Source organism: Athene cunicularia (genome assembly GCF_003259725.1).
Source record: "Athene cunicularia isolate RWA chromosome 2 unlocalized genomic scaffold, athCun1 chr2_part2, whole genome shotgun sequence".
In the NCBI taxonomy this organism is placed as follows: domain Eukaryota; kingdom Metazoa; phylum Chordata; class Aves; order Strigiformes; family Strigidae; genus Athene; species Athene cunicularia.
Window position 1 is genome coordinate 4,658,996 of NW_020799096.1, and position 18,040 is coordinate 4,677,035.

General features: G+C 40.4%; 1 protein-coding gene across 2 annotated transcripts in view; it reads left to right on the plus strand.

Annotated features, from left to right (window-relative positions):
- STAC (SH3 and cysteine rich domain) overlaps nt 1-18,040 on the plus strand; it is a 78,703-nt gene that overhangs the window by 39,781 nt on the left and 20,882 nt on the right. For both annotated transcript variants that reach the window (XM_026843965.1, XM_026843966.1), the window contains exons 3-6: nt 8,548-8,648; nt 10,864-10,945; nt 12,707-12,822; nt 16,351-16,432. In XM_026843965.1, coding sequence (XP_026699766.1) covers nt 8,548-8,648; nt 10,864-10,945; nt 12,707-12,822; nt 16,351-16,432 — 381 coding nt within the window. The remainder of the gene's footprint in view (nt 1-8,547; nt 8,649-10,863; nt 10,946-12,706; nt 12,823-16,350; nt 16,433-18,040) is intronic.

Sequence of the window (18,040 nt, forward strand, 5' to 3'; positions counted from 1 at the left end):
AGGAGAGGAATTGTGACCTCGGGAAGACAGACATCAGCATTTCATGTGCAAGGCCCATTGCTGCAGGCCTGCCAGTCAGTCTGTGCTAACAAAGACCAAGAACAACAAGAGGTTGAGCTGATAAGTGAGTGTTTTTACTACAAGAGCAAAAAGCCAAAAAACTCAGTAAGTTTGAAACAGCAGAAGGCCAGAGAGAAACTGGCTATTTACATACCAGCGTTTGTTTATTTTTTGTGGTTTGTGGGGTTTTTGTTTTTCTTTTTTTTTTTTTAACTACACCTTTTATAGTCCTAATTGATTGTCCTCATCTTCTGACACATAGCTCTGTAAGCAAGAGGCAATGTTAAAAATCCATTAGCAGACCAGAGAGAATATTACATCCCCTTGCTGAGGGCAGATGGTTCTTTTCTTCTGTAACTCTTTTCCCAAATTTTCAGCAAGCCTACAGGCCTGATCTTCATTTTGCAGCACAGTTTTTGGTCAGATATTGTTCTTCTGATTTCTCGCTCCTCTATAATGGTACGACATTCTTAAAAGATCAAGGTTTTGGTCCATACAAGTGGTCCTACAAAATTCAACTGCTTTTTCAAAGCATCTCAAAACACAAAAAGAAGGCTGTAACTGGATGACTTTTCATTTCAACACATGTAAGAACACAGGTACAAATAACCTGAGCCTGCCAACATGGAGAACTTGTTTGAAATCTGGCTTTCATCATCTTCATCTCAAGAAGAGTCACGGAACACAGTATGTTTAGTAATATTACTAAGATCAGGCACTGACCTCTGCTTGTTCTCCTTTGGGACACCATACCAGGGTTAATTTCTCCATATTCCTTTGTCCTGTTCCGCTCTGGTACCATCATCATCCCTGGAGCAGTTCAGCATCAGCTCCCCTAGGCAAGCCTACGCCTATCTTCTTTGAGCTATTTTCCTTCTCAGCAAAGCAACCTGGTGCAAAGATCTACAAACACGGGCTCAGCAGTCTAGAACATTGTCTAGAAAAGTAGGTATTGGGATATCAGTGTATGTTGTTTAGAGCCAAGAACATTAGAAATTATTTACTGTGTTTGGTTTTTAGAGGACTGAGACCTTCTTTCGGTAATAGCTGTTAGTTTATTTATTGTGGCTTTCCAGCATCTTAATTAACATTTAGATGACCAAAAACATTTGATGATATTTTAAGTAGTATGGAGGTGGATATTTCCTTTCAGGGACAGACATTTATAGCAAAGCTACTGAATATGTGAAAAGTGCATTGCAAAAAAACCTCTTGTGGCCAAATTTTTCATCACACAGCAGTTGAGTTTCATCCTCTTCTGATCACCAGACATCAAGAATGAGAATCTCTTTTGCACCAAAAGACAGAAAAGGCCTATTTGCATTTTAAGTAAGTCTCATTGGTCCTGAATCACGCATAATAAGTCTGGCAGCATTGGCAGTTCTTTGTCAAGGAGTTACAGAGCTGAGTTACAAGAGGAATAAAGGCATTTACTCTTGTTGATATGTGATTTAAAGCTATGAATTTAGAAAGGACTTTATTTTAGTAGGGATATTTTTCTTCTTTGTAACAGTCTTAAGAAAAACCTGCCTATTACTGCCTCAGTTTTTTCTCAGCATGTTGTTTCTAAAGAAAACTATGTCACTAGGAAGTCAGTTCTAATTTTATGCACTGTTTTGTAGCCTGCCTACATGCAAAGCAACTTTTCTTGCTATTTAAACATTGGACATTGTTATGGGGAAATTGGGTGGGGTAGGCACTCAAACCCACACCTCTCAGTGATGTATAATCTAAAATTTATTACTCTGTCAAGACAGGTACCATGGTGGGATATCAAGTCCTACTATACAGAACACAAACATCCAAGTCCCAGCTTGTCCTCCACACCCTGTTTGGTTTAAACTGACACAAGGTGGACTCAGGGGAACGGGACACTCCAACCAGTCAAGGTGTCAGGTCCAGACCTGGCAGCTTGGTCCCAAATGGAGGGGTTCCCCCTCTAGCTCCCACAAATACCAATGCAAAAACAACCCTTACTAAAGAGTAAAACATTTTAAGTCAATCCCATGCTGCCATTATTCATGAAAAACTGCCTAAATAAGACTTTTGCCTAATGTTTTGAGCTTTTTCATCCTAAACATCTGTTATTCATGCACAGAATGCCTTTTGCCACAGCATTCAAATGAGCGTAGACTGTCTAGTCAGGTCAAATGAGAAGGATATCCATAAAGTGCAATTTAATTTCCTTAAAAAAGGAAAATTGATCCTTCTGAATCATCAAAATGACAGTGCCAAGACCTGCCATAATACATTTATCTGTGGTCAGTTAGGAACAATACACAGCAGACCACAAAATTATTACATCCTCTTTTTATTACTTTTTTGAATGATCCATCCAGTCCTGTAACTAGCAGTGGAAAATGCAATGGGAGGATTGCTAATATTACTGATTATATCATGAGGTGAATATTTGTCTATCCGTCCACGTACCTGGCAACTGTGCATCCAGCAACTTGAATTATCAGTCAGCCATCAGGTAGTAATGACTTCCAGCCATTCAGGGTGGCTGGGGACATCTGGTCATCAGGCTTTGATCTATGACTCACCTGATGACCAGCTGAGGATGTGTGCCTCTGTCCTCTATGCAATGGCAGTGAGGCAAGCAGTGGGGTCCCAGAATCAGTTAAAAAAAAAAAAAAAAAAAAAAAAAAAAAAAAAAAAAAGCAGGAGGATGCCAGGTATTAGGGCAGAGAAAGGGGGCGATTCCTGAGGTGGGGAGAAGCACCCGAGGAGTCTGAAGGCCGAGGAAGGGCAAGCAAAGGGATGCCCAGCTCATCTTTACAAACCTAATGATTTGGGGGAATTAAGCTCAAGATTTTTAACTTTAAAGGAGTAGATGTTCTGCAGAGAAAATGTTATTCTCTGATCTACCCACAGCTCTCGACTGAGGCAGAGCAGGGAAAGGAGAAGGACAAGTGCTTGTCCCGCCGCAGCTAGCCGCAGGGGCAGGAAGTAGCTGTAGAGGAATTTTAAAAAATAGTCTCCCTTTCAGCATCAGAGCTTTTACACAAAAACAATTAATTAAAAATGAAGAAAGGGGCAGGAGAGGAGGTTGCACAAAGGCTTAGAGATGACTGCAGGGGCACCAGTGCTATTTCAGGGACTTTTCTTTCTCCTTCTAAGGTGACCTCCTAAACCCTTCACTGCTACAATACCGGCCTGGCTTGTTTAAAGCTCTCCATTTCCCATAAATTCTGGCATGGAGACAACTTTCTGGTGTGACAATTGCAAATGCACTTGGGGAGTAAGGGGCAAGGCACACATTATTTTTATCAGCCTCCCACAGCAGAAGATGAAGATCTATGGAAAATATGTAATTTTAAATGTATTTATTTATGAAAGTTTTAAATCAAAACAAATTCTGACTGGCACATTCCTCTCAGCTGGAATGACGAAAAATAGTAGTTGGGTCTTAGCTGGATTAGCTGGAGGTGACAGTCTCTCTGCGTCTCTTTTCCTTCTTCTTTCTCTCTTTTATAGACCTGAATCTTTTTATCTTCTCTTTTATTTTATTTTTTTAACTCTAGCATAAGTCCCTAATATAGTTATCTTTATACAGTCAGTGTAACGTCATGTTGTTACCAACAGTTGCAGTTTTCTTTCAAATTTCTCCAGGTCTCATTCTTCTTCTGTAGCTATTCATCTTAGGTTGAGTTTTGAAACAGGCAAAAAGCATTAGCCAACAGGGCTGCGGCCATAGCTGTGCTGGCCAAGAGGAAGATAAAGGTTTCCTTCACGTGTGTGTGACAAACATAACTCTCATTTGCATTCCTTAGGATAATGTCACTTTCCTGAAACACAGAGTACTAAATTACTTTTATAGGAGAGACAGACATACAGACTTGGAATAAAATTCTGCCCTGCCTCTTCTGTCTCTGCCTTCAAATCTTTCACCTATGTTGAGATGTTCTGTTTCCATTTAGGCTTCCTCTAAAAAAGGCTGAGATTTACAAAAGTGACGCAGTGTGTCCTTCAGGTAGTATTTAAAGTCAGATTATCAGAACAGTTTAAGATTCAGTTTTCCATGGCCGTTCTGAAAAACCTAGCCACTGGTTTAGATATTCAAATGGCAGCTAACCCAGACGTAGAGTATTTCTAGCAAGGCATTATTAAACATGACCTGCTTCTCAAAACAATGCATCCTTCCAGTTTTGGGTGTCTGGATGCATTAGCTGGTATCTGAAGAAAATGACTGTGGCAGAACCTCAGATATCCTGACATTAAATTTCCTCATTTGCTTCCAGTGAAACATTGTTTCTTTTGTCAGTTTTGGCTTTTTCATTTGCAAAAGGAATAACAGCCTTTTCAGACTGCGAGATAATTAATAGATACATTAATACATAGGACACAGAGGACATACGTTCAAATGTGCATGTGAGTAGTTTTTTCCTATATGAATTTCATGACTGCATTAACAGTTATGTTTATGAGCACCATGAGTCAGCTAACCATGCCAGCATTTTCCATTCTAAACCCCTAGTTTTAGCAGCTTGCAATTTTTACAACCTAAACACCAGAATCTGGGCCAAGTAGTGCCATATTAGTGACACCTCTGACAGTTTTACCCATTAATCCCTCAAATGAGAGCCATCCCATCCAAATTTTGGCAAATGTGCTCATATTGCAAGGCATAAAAAGACAAAGACTGAGTCCATAGGAAAGCCCATGAGGCTATTAATCACCTTGTGTTTGGAATTAGGCTACTCAAGAGGTGATGCTTAAGGACACACACGGAACAATGAAAATAAAAAAGAAGTATTGAATGGAGGTGCCCATTCATTGAATGCTGTCTAACCTGTTCAGTGAATGGAGTAGTGCGCCTTGAATGAAAATAATGACGACCACATCCCTAGGTTGCAATCAAAAAGTGACTGAGACAAACCTTTGTTCTGGCATGCTCAATCTGATTAAGTAACCTTAAGGTGGCTGGAGAAGAGGGTGGGAGGAATGATTACTTTTTGAAGGTAATAACAAAAGGTCTGTCAAAGCTGTCTACTGTCTACTAACCCTTTGAAGAAAAAACAGGGAAAAAAAAAAAAAAAATTGAAATTATTCCGGGTGGACTAAGACATTTCAGTAAGTACTTTATACCAGCAGCTTCCAGCTGTGCATTAAGGTTGTCATAGGGGAATATCTGCTAATGGGAATAAATGGTAGGCTGCAATCAGGCTGTCAGCTCTTAAGGGGGGCAGGAAGCAAACAAGAGAGTGATGGTCTGGCTTGCAGATCATCAGAGTATATTCAGCAGAAGTCCCTGAGGAGAGGGTTTTACTATTCCAGACTGCACTACTTCTGCAGGAACACTGCCCCTTACAGACATTGCTGTGGCTATCTCAAATGTGAACTCTCTGCTTACTCTTCCCCTTACCCATGCTTCAGTCTACAGAAAGATAAACCCAGTGGGAATAAGCACACAACAGAGGCTTTCAAATTCAAACGAGACCTAGTGTCCTCCAGCAGATAAGTGAAATGATAAAAATGCCCTCATATAGTCTTCCCCATTGTGGTGGTGGTATTTATTATTGTTGTTATTATTATCATCATCATAATCATTTTTTATTTTAGTCATTAATACCACTTATTCTCTATTATTTCATGCAGGTTCAGACCAAATTCCTAGATTTCTCATGTTCTCTGGGAGAATTTACTGACAATATTTCAACGCATATCCTGTGCCACTACTTTAGGCATAATGAAATACTTCTTATACCAGCATGACTGTAGGACTCTCACCATACTTAATTAGTTTTACATAATTTGTCTTCAAGTTCCATGTTTTGTCTACTTTTTCCTCATTTCCAACTACCATGATGCCTTCCAAAACCAGCCCCATTCAGGCAACTGCAAAGTCAACAACTTGTTTACATAGGAGGCTAAAAACTGATGCAGAGGTGCAAACCCTAGTCTCATTTACACCTGTACCAAATGTGGATCTGTTTTTCTCCATAATGTGAGCTGTGGCTGTGCCTCAGTTCTGAATCTTAGGAACTTTTGGGTCAGATACACTGCCAGTATGTAATTGTCTAATCTCTGGCACACAGTTTTGAAATAGTTTAGCCATGATTCTCTGAGGAGGTTTGATTTAGTGTGATGGAGATCAGAAATTGACGAAGAAAAAAATTATCCTGGGGAAAAAAAGAAAAAATGTGTCTTGTAGAAATGTCATTTTCAGAGCTTGAGATATGGTAGTTGAGTGTAAATACAGAATAAATGCTTCTTTAAGCCCTTTTGTTATTCCTCAGTAGGAGGCAGGGAGATACATGTAAATTATTTCCAAGCTGTCTAGTCCCACAGTAAACCAAGTAGTTAGAAATGACAATGAATTAAAGATTGAAGTTTTTGGTAGTTACAGAGGATTTAATTTTGATTTACAAAGAGTTCTTGTATACTTAAGTGTGTGACTGAAATAGTTTGCCTCTCTTTGAAGCCCCTACTTACTACTCATGAGTAACAAATGACATTCAGTAATAGAAATATAGTGTTGCTCTTTTGTAATTTATTGTCTTACTCATTTTCACATGACCACCGTTCTGAAGACGCTGGATTTTTATTTTTGTAAGTAGCACAGATACTTCACATTCATTCTGCATGTCATTTGGATGCACAGTTATGTCGACAGACGTGTATCTTCTGTGATCACATGGTTATAACATGTAAGAACCAATATCCACCTTGTAATGTTAACACTAAAATGTCTGGAAGAACGTAACACAGCTAGCACTGACTGCCTTTTCAGCTGAATCTCAGGAGTAGCTTGATAAAGCAGGTAAGAGTTATGCCAGTACAAACCAGAGTGAGAGAACTAGACCCTAAGTATCTGTATAGGCAACGTATGATGTCATTTTCCTTCTTTTCATTCCACCCGATAAATATAAAACAAAATAATGTGGAGGAAGTCCCACTTTCTTGCTGTGCCAGTTGTGGACCATCAGGAAGTGATTCAGCATTTCATCATCAGTAATAAAAGCTCAAAGCCAATATCATTTTGAGCATGTGTTATTGAAAAGAAACTATAACTGAAAAAATCCTCACAGCCCAGTAATCCAAGTGCAACCACAAAGAAAAAAACAAAACCAAAACCAAATCCTGTGTTTACTAGAACAAAAGACCCCAGGAATGAGGCTAGACGTCTGCACATACCCAAGCAGTGAGGGGTTGTGCATTGGCTCAGCTGGGGGGGGTCAGGCAGGCAGCAAGCGGGGAGCAGGCATTAACCACACTCCATGGGAGCCCCCAGGGTGCACCTCACACTCAACCAATTCACTCCCCATCTCTCCAGCAGTCTCAGAAGGAAGGCAGCAAGAATGTTGGTTCACTGTCCTACAAGAATTGTACAAGTGAAATGTCTGAGCCTGGCTCATTTCAACAGCCCCCAGGTGCCTCCAGCCTGCCTTTATTTGGCTTGAAAGTGGCCACTTCAGGGAACTCTTGCCCTGAAATTGGTCCTGTCAAGGCTCAGGTTTTGTCACTGACTTGATGAGCCCTTCCCTGAAGTGCTTCTTTCAGACATAGCATTTCACTAAATGAAGTCAGCAGCATGTATATGGTGTTGACTACTCAAATAACCAAGAGCTACATGAGTGTTTTCAGATGCAGGATCCTTCTGACTAATATTCCTATCATGTCTGACTAATGAGGGCCGGTTGAAATGTCAAGAGTTTTTTGGGGTTTTTTTACTACCTTGCTTCTTGCTTTCACAGTAGATGATAATGAACTGACATGTTGTTTACTCATTCCATTTATACAGTCCTGTGGGGATAAAAGAGTTGATGCAGCTTAACTGCTTCTGCATAGTTTAGGAAGTCTTATGAATAAGAGTGATTGTTTCTGCCTGGAAGCAATCAGACTTGGCTCTGTCATTTAAGAGTAGGTCCACATTGAAGATAATACAGAACTACTATTGCGCAAGTGGGAGAAGTCTGCTTCTGGAAGGCAAAATTTCTCCTGGAGCTCCCCTACCTGTGGCGCTGAACTTTTCCACTGCTAGTGAAGGAGAGCAAGGTCAGACCCACGTCATCCTCACTGCCCTGCTCAGGGGTGTGCATGGAGCTCTTCCTGCAGCCTCTCACCCACAAAACCTGGCCCTCCACTGATGGCCTGGCTCTCCATGGCAGCTCCAGAGCCTGGGTGCTCCTTCAGTGGCTCCCTCAGCTGTGTACAGCTCTCATGCCAAGCCCTGTCAAAGCAGCAAAGGGATTTTGCTTGATGCTCATGAGGTAAACATCACTAATAAGACTATCATACAGCAGAACATACTCCAATATATATCTAAAGGCAGCCTAGGAAAGAGCATGGGGGAGAAATGCCTAAAAGGCTATAAAGAAAATGTATGCATAAATGTGCACAAAAAACAGTAAGCAAGGTGAAGAATTATGTCGATATTTACTCTACTGCAACTGAACTCCCCATCAGTTCTTTCAGGTCATTCATTAAATGCATGGAAACTATTGATTTTATCTAATTAAATAATTTCCGTGCATTTCACAGGGACAAACGCTAAGCACGGACTGCGCTGTAAGGCTTGTAAGATGAGCATCCACCACAAGTGTGCAGACAGTATTGGACAACAGCGTTGCATGGGCAAGCTGGTAAGTGAGCAGTTCAGGGCAGCACATGCAGTGGGAGGCACCAGTTTATGCTGGAGCCACTCATTTTGTGTTCCTGACCCTCTGGCTGGCACTTAGCTGGTGTATTAACAGAACTGATACCAGGTCACTTTACTGACGTGAGAAAAGTAAAGGCAGGTGGTGACCTATTATCAATCCAGGCAACTGCTACTACTCAAAAACCTGAACAAAAATGAAACACAAATCTGGTCTGCTTTGTGGATGTGAAAATACAGTTACATAATCCAAATTCAGCTAAATAATAGAATTAAATCCCTTGATTTAAACTGTGTTTGCTGGAGTGTAAATCTCTCAAGGAATGTTATAAATTAGTCAAAATATTTCAATTACATTTAACAAATGAAAAATCCTTCAAATTATATTTTATTGGAGTTTTTTTTCCCACTGTTAAGGCTTGAAGAAAAACTGTAATGCATCTTAAAATGAAAACCAAAGGATATTTCACAGTGAGACACTACAGAGTTTCAAGCAGTCTCTTAATAGGAGAGGCTAGGAGGAGACCTGCCTCTGTATGAACACAGTGCCTGGGTCACCTGAGCTGAAAATTCTCATAATTGGCAAAGGCAGGAAACTGTGTTTGAGACTATTCTAACTCAACTTGATGACTTTTATGGGAATATGGTTCTTTTGGTTACTTTTGGAAAAAAAAACTTGGAAAAAATGACCTTGTGGAATATGACAACTGAATACATGTATTCATGTTTCAGATGTTCTCAGATTTGTTGCAACCTGAAGGCACCTGAGACAAATGTGGGCTAAAATCGAACTGTTTCACTGTTTTAAATGATGGAAAAATGCAAACATTGACTTCAAAAGGTCTATAAAACCTACCTTTCACTGGAAAGATCTTTTGTCTCCAAGAGTATCTAGTGAAAGCTATTGTTGTTTATACACCTGATGCAAATCTTTATGCATTTAAACCATAATCATAACCCTAGTGTGAGACGTTCTGGTTTAGGAAGTTGGCCTGTGAAGAGTTGAATGACCTCATTGCAAGCTCTGGACAAGCCAAATATTAAATCACGTGAATTGTTTCACTCATTTCTTGATTCCAGCCTCAGCATTTGTGGTCACTAGTTTACAAAAGCAGAAAAGTAGAGGCTAAATTTGCAGCAGGAAGTCGTTCAGCAAAGTCATGTGAGTTTTATGAGCTCGTGTTGTGTCTCAATCTAGTTTGGGGGCAAACCAAGGCTGGAAAATATGGAATTTATTCCTCTAAGAAACCAAATTTATCAATCCCCTCCTTCCTTCTCAATCTGTACTGCAGCTCATTAGCAAAAGAACTAGTTGTCTACCATTTTACCATGTTTACTGATAGGATATGGAAAATATGCACATCTCCATGAGGCTTTTCAACTTCTCACTGTAACTGGAAGTTCTCACAGCCTGCAAAGAGTAGAAATCTGAGAGACCATTTGTGAGCCTTGAAGGCGTTTTCCAAAGACTTAGATGTTAACCCCTTCATTTTGGGTACTCAGCCTTTGCCTGAGGTATTTGCTAGCTGAGACAGTAAATAGGGAGGTAACAGGAAATGTTTAACCTTCTAAGAATAGTTTTTAGATTGGTACAGGGCACCATTATTGGCCATATTGTGATATTCTTTAATGGTATAGCTTGAGTTGTTATGGTGCATTTCTCTAAAAATGGACATTGAGGGGACATCTAGTGATGACACAAAACAAAAAAGCAGTGGAAGTTGCAATCAGTCAGCAGCAGACCTTAGAAAAATATATAGAAGAGCTTTAAATTCCTTGGGTTTCACAAGTCTATATATGGGAACATGAGGATTTGGAGGTAGGGTGGGGAAGCACAGTCACATGTTTAGCAAATGCAAAACAATGCAAATTCACATTACATAAGAAGAAAGGGAGAGGGAAACTTTCCAGAACCTCTAATGATTCAGCACTTCTGCTGCAATTAATTAGTGCTGCTTTTGTGTAGGACAAAAGAAAAAGGGGAGCTGAAAATGAACCCCTCCTTCTACATAAGTATGGGAAATTGTTTTTTCCAGAAGAAAAATCAAGTAAATCCCAGATCACTAAACACACTGTGACTCAACAACAGGAGTCAAATTTCCAACCTTGCCACACTGTTATGCCATTATCCAAAGAGCTGAGGTTACTTCTACTATGTGGCAGCAATGCACTTCACTTGTTTTTGCTTTCTCTCCCTCCAGCCAAAGGGATTTCGACGGTACTACAGCTCACCGCTACTCATTCACGAACAGTTCGGCTGCATCAAGGAAGTGATGCCTATTGGTAGGTTTTGATTGCTTTTCTGTTCAGTCTCCCTTTGGCAATGCTCCGCAACAGCAGCAGCAGACTTCCAGCCATGATATTTACCCTCAGCAGCCTTCCAGCTCCTTTCGGTGACTGGATGTCTTTCTGCCATCTCAGGAAAGGACCACTTCAAAGATACAAAGCTGGAAGAGGAGAGGGTGTGTTTATTGTGTGTTACATTCAACCCTCTGTACATGTAACCTCTTAGCAATTACCCTGGTTATAATAATAACTACCTGAGATCAAGGTAGGAAGAAAAAGCAAGAAATGCTGGAATATTTCGGTGAAGATCTGAGCTGGGAGGAACCAGATAAAAGACAGAGAGATCAAAACAGCAGGAGGCATTCAAACCACTGGTCTGTCTTTTGAGGGACATTGCTATGTTTCTTTTCTTTTTCATCCACATTTCTTACTTTCCTCATATTTTTCCTTATTGACCATGTCTACACATTGTCTGAGTATTTAAAAGACCAGATTTTTCTCACTGTAATACCAAATACCCCAAAAGAAACATTTTGAAATTGAGAAGTTGAGTTGATTCTGGAAAATATTTCTCCCCACCAGTACTCTGACCAGGCAAGCCTGGCAGTATCAAAAATGGAAGCCAAAACTAGGCAGTCAGTTTAAAATTACTTGTCTGAGGACATTTACTCTGTTGCAGTTAAAAAAAAAAAAAAAAAAAAAAAAAAAGTTAATTACATAGATTTCATCTAAGTTTCTCTTTCTAAAAATACATCCATAAATTTTGTCAGAAATAATAGAAACATTTTGAACAAACTCTGGCTAAAAAAATGAGGTGTGCTTTGCTCTCATCAAAATTCAAAATTCTATTTATTTTCTCAGTACTTTGGCCAAAATCTCCCTCCTCCTACACAGTGCTACAAATGTACATTATTCTACACGTCTACTGCCTTGTACTGCAAGGGAGGCTGAGTTCTAATAATGCAGTATGTAGGAGAAGATTTGAAATTAATTTGCTCATGCCAATTGAATTAATCCATTTCTCTGCCATCGGAGATGACTTTTGATGCCAGCTATGAGGAAGGGCGGGAGTGAAAATTGAATGGACATATACCAGTGGGGGTGGTGGCCTTTCTGGCTACCCCTAGACTGAGCTGAGCAACCTGGACCACATTCCCAACAGCAGATGCTTATTCACACTTGCCTCCAGACCCCATAAGGCCTTACAGTGGGGATGTTGGTACTTTCAAGGCAGCTCCAGGTCGTCCTTTTATCCATATTAACTAACGAGGAGTACTGTGAGGGTACATGGATAAAGGTGGTGGTCCACCCATACCACAAGGATGCTCAGGCACAGTGTAGGGTTTCTCCCTTCCAGCATCTACTGTTGAGAGCAATCCAGGAGATCAGTAGTAGAAACAGGGAGCAAACATGGATTAAAGCCTCCTGGTACTTTTTCTTCCTTAACTCAGTGTAGGCAGCATCAGCAGTGATTAGAAAAGGAGGATGGCAGGGAAAGAGAGACAAGGCATTGGCTGGGACCTGAAGAGCTTGTATGATGGAGGATGATCTTTATGAGAGCAGAGAGGCAGCAGAAAATCACTATCAGAAGTCAATTCCACTAAGTTCCTCAAACACTTTTTATCAGGATAGTGTCTCAACTTGTGTCTAAGCATACACCCAAGTATGTAGGTAGACAAGTGTTTCTCCAAGTGGAGCAGGAACACGACCAGAAATACCTTCAAGGGATTGATGCACATTTTGCTCCTTCTGTTGCAGCCTGTGGAAATAAGGTTGACCCTGTGTATGAAACTCTCCGCTTTGGGACTTCTTTAGCCCAGAAGACCAAAAAGGGCAGTTCTGGAAGTGGGTCTGACTCTCCCAACAGAAACTCTGTAAGTATTCCACATCTTTCTTCCATTTTCTTTCTGGAGGAACAACAGGAGTTTGTATCAGAGTTTACAAAACTTGTATTTCAAACTGTAAAAAAAAAAAAAATCACACCTGAATACACTGGAGGCTAAAACTGATTGTCATGTATAAAAATCAGACCCACATTATCTGACAATCTCTCCCACACTCACCTCAGAATAAAAATCACCAGGCACAGAGACATAATGAGGCTTGGTCTCCAGGCCTCACAGCAAATACTTACATGTTTAATTTAAAGTTGTGCTAATATCTGTTTATGTTTGGTACAATATTTCCCTGGTGCTTAAATGTACGCTCGCTCACATGGCTGAACTGTAACCTCAGGTGGTATAGGTGGCCTCTAAACAGATGTCCGTTTGTGTCAGATGGGGAAGAAGACAGACCAATTTAAACAAGAACTAAGTGAAATCTGCCAGGGAGTGATTAAAGGACATGTCCTCTATCCACCCTTGTTTGTGCCTTAAAAGGAAATTTCCATTCTTTTCTAAAACCCAGAGTGACTCTACCACCTGTCGCATTGTGATTACAGTTCTTTCTTTCAATGATTTAATTTACTTTGAAACAGAAGTTCTACAAATGTAATTATTGCTTTCTAAATCAATAAAGCGTTCTGTTGAATTATGAATGACAATGCAAGCGTAGAAATCTCAAATGCTGTGTCAGCTGGCCCTAGGGAACTGATCATAACTACGTGGGGTGTGGGTGTAGAATGAGGAATGTAAGTTCATTATGGGAATTTCTCCAGGGTATTGAGGCTGAGAGAAGGTATAACACGTGTCAGCATACAGCAAATAGAAAACATTAGAGAACTGAATAAACAGACATGTGAAACCAACAGCTTCTGTCAGTGCAAGTCTGTGGATTGAGACAAAGATAAAAACCAGGGGCAGACACAACCCTGATCCAAATGATGGGGCCATGGAGCTTTACGACCATGATATGTGACCCAGGAGCAGGCACTGACCGGTGACCAGAACAGGGACATGACACAGCTCTTAGAGCCCAGGCAAAAACGCACCAGAGCATGTGCGCTAGCAGCACATGCGCAGTTAATAACGCATAGCGACTAAGATCTTTCCCTAGAGGTCCTCAGTTCTGTGCTGCTCTGCTGCTTTCACAGCAGAAACAGCATTGCAGCCATGAGGCTCACAGCAGCGCAGAAACTTTGTGGCGAGGCTGTGTCCCAGCCCTGGGAGCCGGGGACTGCTTCAAGGTTCTACCAAAACAGGGACACCAGGGACATGGTGACATCTGGGATCCTACCTCATAGGTGGTGTCCAAGCTGTTAACGGATTAGCTCTGAGTCAGAGTAGGTGCTGCTCCTGCTGAAGGTAGTTAAAAGCAAAGCGACTAGCCTAGGAGCCATGCCTTGCCTCTACAGCCATGAAGCTTCCAGGACTGCAGTTCATGTCTCTGTGCAGAGTAGAGATAACTGTCTTGCTCTGAACTAGCCAAGGTATTTTTAACATGACTGAACAGTGTGGACGCACCCACTGTGATTTTTCAGCCCGGATTCTGCATTTCCCATAAAAGAAAGTGGCCATATGCTTCAGATTTACTACCTACTGCTTCCTTCAAAAATGTGCTTCTGCAACCCACATTTATAAAGAAAGTCACTTGAGGTGATATAAATGTGACTCCAGTTCTTGTTAGTTTTTCTTGGATCAGCTCCTCTCAAAAGCAGCTTTGTACCTCTGTCATTTCTGTTAAACCATTTATCATATAGCTCTTGACTGAAAAAACATTAAAGGTAACTGAGGCGACTTCAGGAGGTTTTGGATGAGGTACATATGGAGGAGATAGTCACTGCACATCCCATATGCAGTAGTACCCAACAAAATATTAAGTTAATCAGCAATTATGAAGCTAGTCTATGAAGACTGAGGAACATCCCATAGCAATGAGATGAAAAATAGCTTACTATTTCGGCAAAGACAGTCTTTCCATTCTCCACCCAACAACTAGAAATCCCCAGATATGCTCTACACTGACTCTGTGTTAGCATTGCTACTGCAGTGCCTTCTCATCCAGGGGTGACCCATTTGTGCAAGATGTAAGACAGGCGTGACCTGCTGCAAAAGGGCTGAGTCTAAAAACAAGGCAGTAGAGTAGAAGACTCTTAAAATAGCAAAGGAAACGAGATAACTACAAGATACCTGTGGCATAAATCGACTTTTAACCTCTTTGTTCATTAGTATCCTTGGATGGAGAAGTAGCTAGGAAAGTACTAGATAGGGGAAATAAAATTGTCAAAGTACTTTCTAAAAAAAGCTTTGTTGTCAGCACTAGTAAAAGGAAAAAACATATAAAAATCTATAAAGCAATTCAGATTTTGTGCTCCCTGAACAAAAGCAGTGAATGTTCCTTGTTTGTCTTTTCTTCCTGTAATGCAGGCAAAAGTCTGCAAAGCAATGGACAGAGCCATGTGTACAGTACAATTGTAAAGTGTTGTGGAATAATGAAGTTAAATCCTTCTATGTGTCTTAAAGACCTGTTAACAAGAAATAAATAAAGCTTAGGAGTATATAAAGATTTAGTTTTTCAGATTAGAGAGAACACCTGACTCAAGGTCAGTGTTTGTGGTTTTTATGGTTATTGAAGATGTTTTATCCAAAAGAAGTCACATGTTGAGAATTCAGAAACCAAAGTTCCGTAAGGTCAGATTCGGACAGAGTTCTTTGGAACAGCTCCTCGTTCCTGTCAGGCTATACATGGAGAAGCTGACTACCCAACCAAGGAATCCGGTGCCTTATGCAGACTACACTTCTGAGGCTTGAGATTATGTCATCCCATGTTTTCCTACACCTTAGAACAATGGGTCGCTAATAATAATTGACATTAATATAATGTTTACAAGTAAAAAATCAGAGTAATTCTAACAACAACATTTGGGTTTCATTTTTCCCTACCCATACCAGCCAGATGACTGTTCAAAAAGAAAATGAGGGCAGATATTTGAAGACTGACTTCATCAATTCCATCACACTCCAGCTCCTTCCACAGCACATTAGCAGAATTAAAATCACACTTACATTACAGTTATTTTACTGAATAATGTATTCAGTAAAATAACTCTTAATAAATTAAGAGTTTCAATTCATCTCCTGTCTCCTTGATAGATAGCTATTCAGTACACCTGCAGAATCTACAAATTCCACCAAGCCACTTCTATTGTATACCGAGCACCACATTGTTTAATGTAATCCTTCCTTCCTTAACTTTCACTTCGCTTTATACTGTAGAAATCCTTTGTACTCCAGACTGTAAACTTGGTCTGGGGTTCATTCTGGGCTTCCACTGCTCCCTGTGAAGTAGATGGTTTTTGTGTGTCACCAGATACAATGTTTTTTGCAATCCCATTAGGCTGATTGGCTCTGCTCTGACAGCACCCGAGTACTGCGTTCTCCAAAGGCTCTCGCGTGGTCTTATTTCACCTCATCACTCCCTTTTTCTGGCATATCCCATCTCATTTGCTCTTTCTGTCCCTGCAGACAGCTGACCTGGCAGAAGTTCCTGAGGAAGGTGATAGCTCTGCAGGCACCCTTGACATAAGCAGGAAACGCAGCAACAGCGGTGAGTGCTGCCAGGCCAGGACAGCATCTTCAGATGTGTAGGCCTGTGTACAACATATTTCAGATATTTTTTTATGGCATGTCCATGTTTTAGCAGCATTCTGCTTTTCAAAGTGGGAGGTGAGTGCGGCATGTAGTTGGTACAAGAATTTGGGGAACACTTTTTGCCATTCAGATGAAATCCAAGCCACCAGTTTTCTGAATTTGTTGTGTCCAGACTTGGCATTGGACGAGGTTCAGGTCCATTCCCTATCTCCTATGATTCATGAACATGACTAGACTAATTGCTTAAGATGCTTCAGTTCCACATTAGCAAAATGGAACAAAAAATTTACTTTCTTTTCCACATGTTTGACTTTTCTACAAGTGTCTATACACAATAACCTCTTTGGGTCAGGAAATAAACCATATAATATCCATATGTTTCTAGAATATCCAGAACACTGAATCCTGATTATAATTGCAGCTTCTCAGTACAACTATAGTATCCTCAGTAATATCAATAGCCCAATTCCTTTCTCTGCTTTGCAGTACAAGAGTAATGTTTTTACTGGTATGATGGAATTTAAAAATCATCATACCAATCAAGAGCTTAGTAATGAAATCTCAGCCACCAAAGGATGGTGTATGTGACCCTGTTCGTGAACTCGGTCATGATGAGGGAAGCAGTACGTACAAAGGGATTTGGAGCACTAAGTAAAAATTCAGGCCCAAACCATAGGAGCAACTTCTCTAGCAGCACCTGAAGGCTGCTCTGCTGAATCTCACATGAGATGTATACTACTAAAATAAATCGCAGTGAGCATAGCTTTCTTCTTCATAGCACCCCCAGTGGTCCTTACATGCTGCTAGCAATTCATGTAGGTGAAATGCCAGCTTCAGCTGTCCATTCTCATTTCATGCTACCTCCTTATTCCTTTCCTCCCCTCCTGGTTCTATTACTTCTCACTGTGTTCAGTCATTTCCTCCCTCTCATTTTGTGAACATCCCATCTATGTTATCTGCTTTCTCCTGACAATTTATTTAGGTTTTCTGTCTTGCAAGTTCAAGCTGACCTGACCTGGTTAAAGATAGAGAATTCAGTGTGCTCCACATTGTTTAATCTTGCCCATCTGAGATTAATTTGGCCCTGTTTGAGTTTTCAGCTAACTTTTTCTTTCATTTTCGATCAGTGGTTTTCTTTCTGAAACCCAAATAAACTTTTTTCTCTGAGATCTGTATTCACTGAATGCACTGGGAAGCATTCAAGGAACTTACTCAAAGAGATTAGTTTAAAAACTCAGCATGTGTCAAACCTCCAAATAACTTCCACAGAACATTAACAATTCCTTTGATCAGCACTGGCTTTTTTACAATCCATCCTTCAGAGGCTCAGGGTATAAATTATGCATCAGTCACTCCAAAAATTTCCCCTTGGTAGATTTTTAATAAACTGCCCGCACTGTTTGCACAAGCTATGGAAAAGGTAAAATCCTTTCCAACTGTAAAAATCCCTGGGATTTTTTTTTTTTTTTTTTTTTTTTTTTGGACACAAAAACCTAAACATAGTCATTTGAGCAGGACTTAAAACACTGACAGATTCTACTGGCAGTATTTTACACCTCTTTAT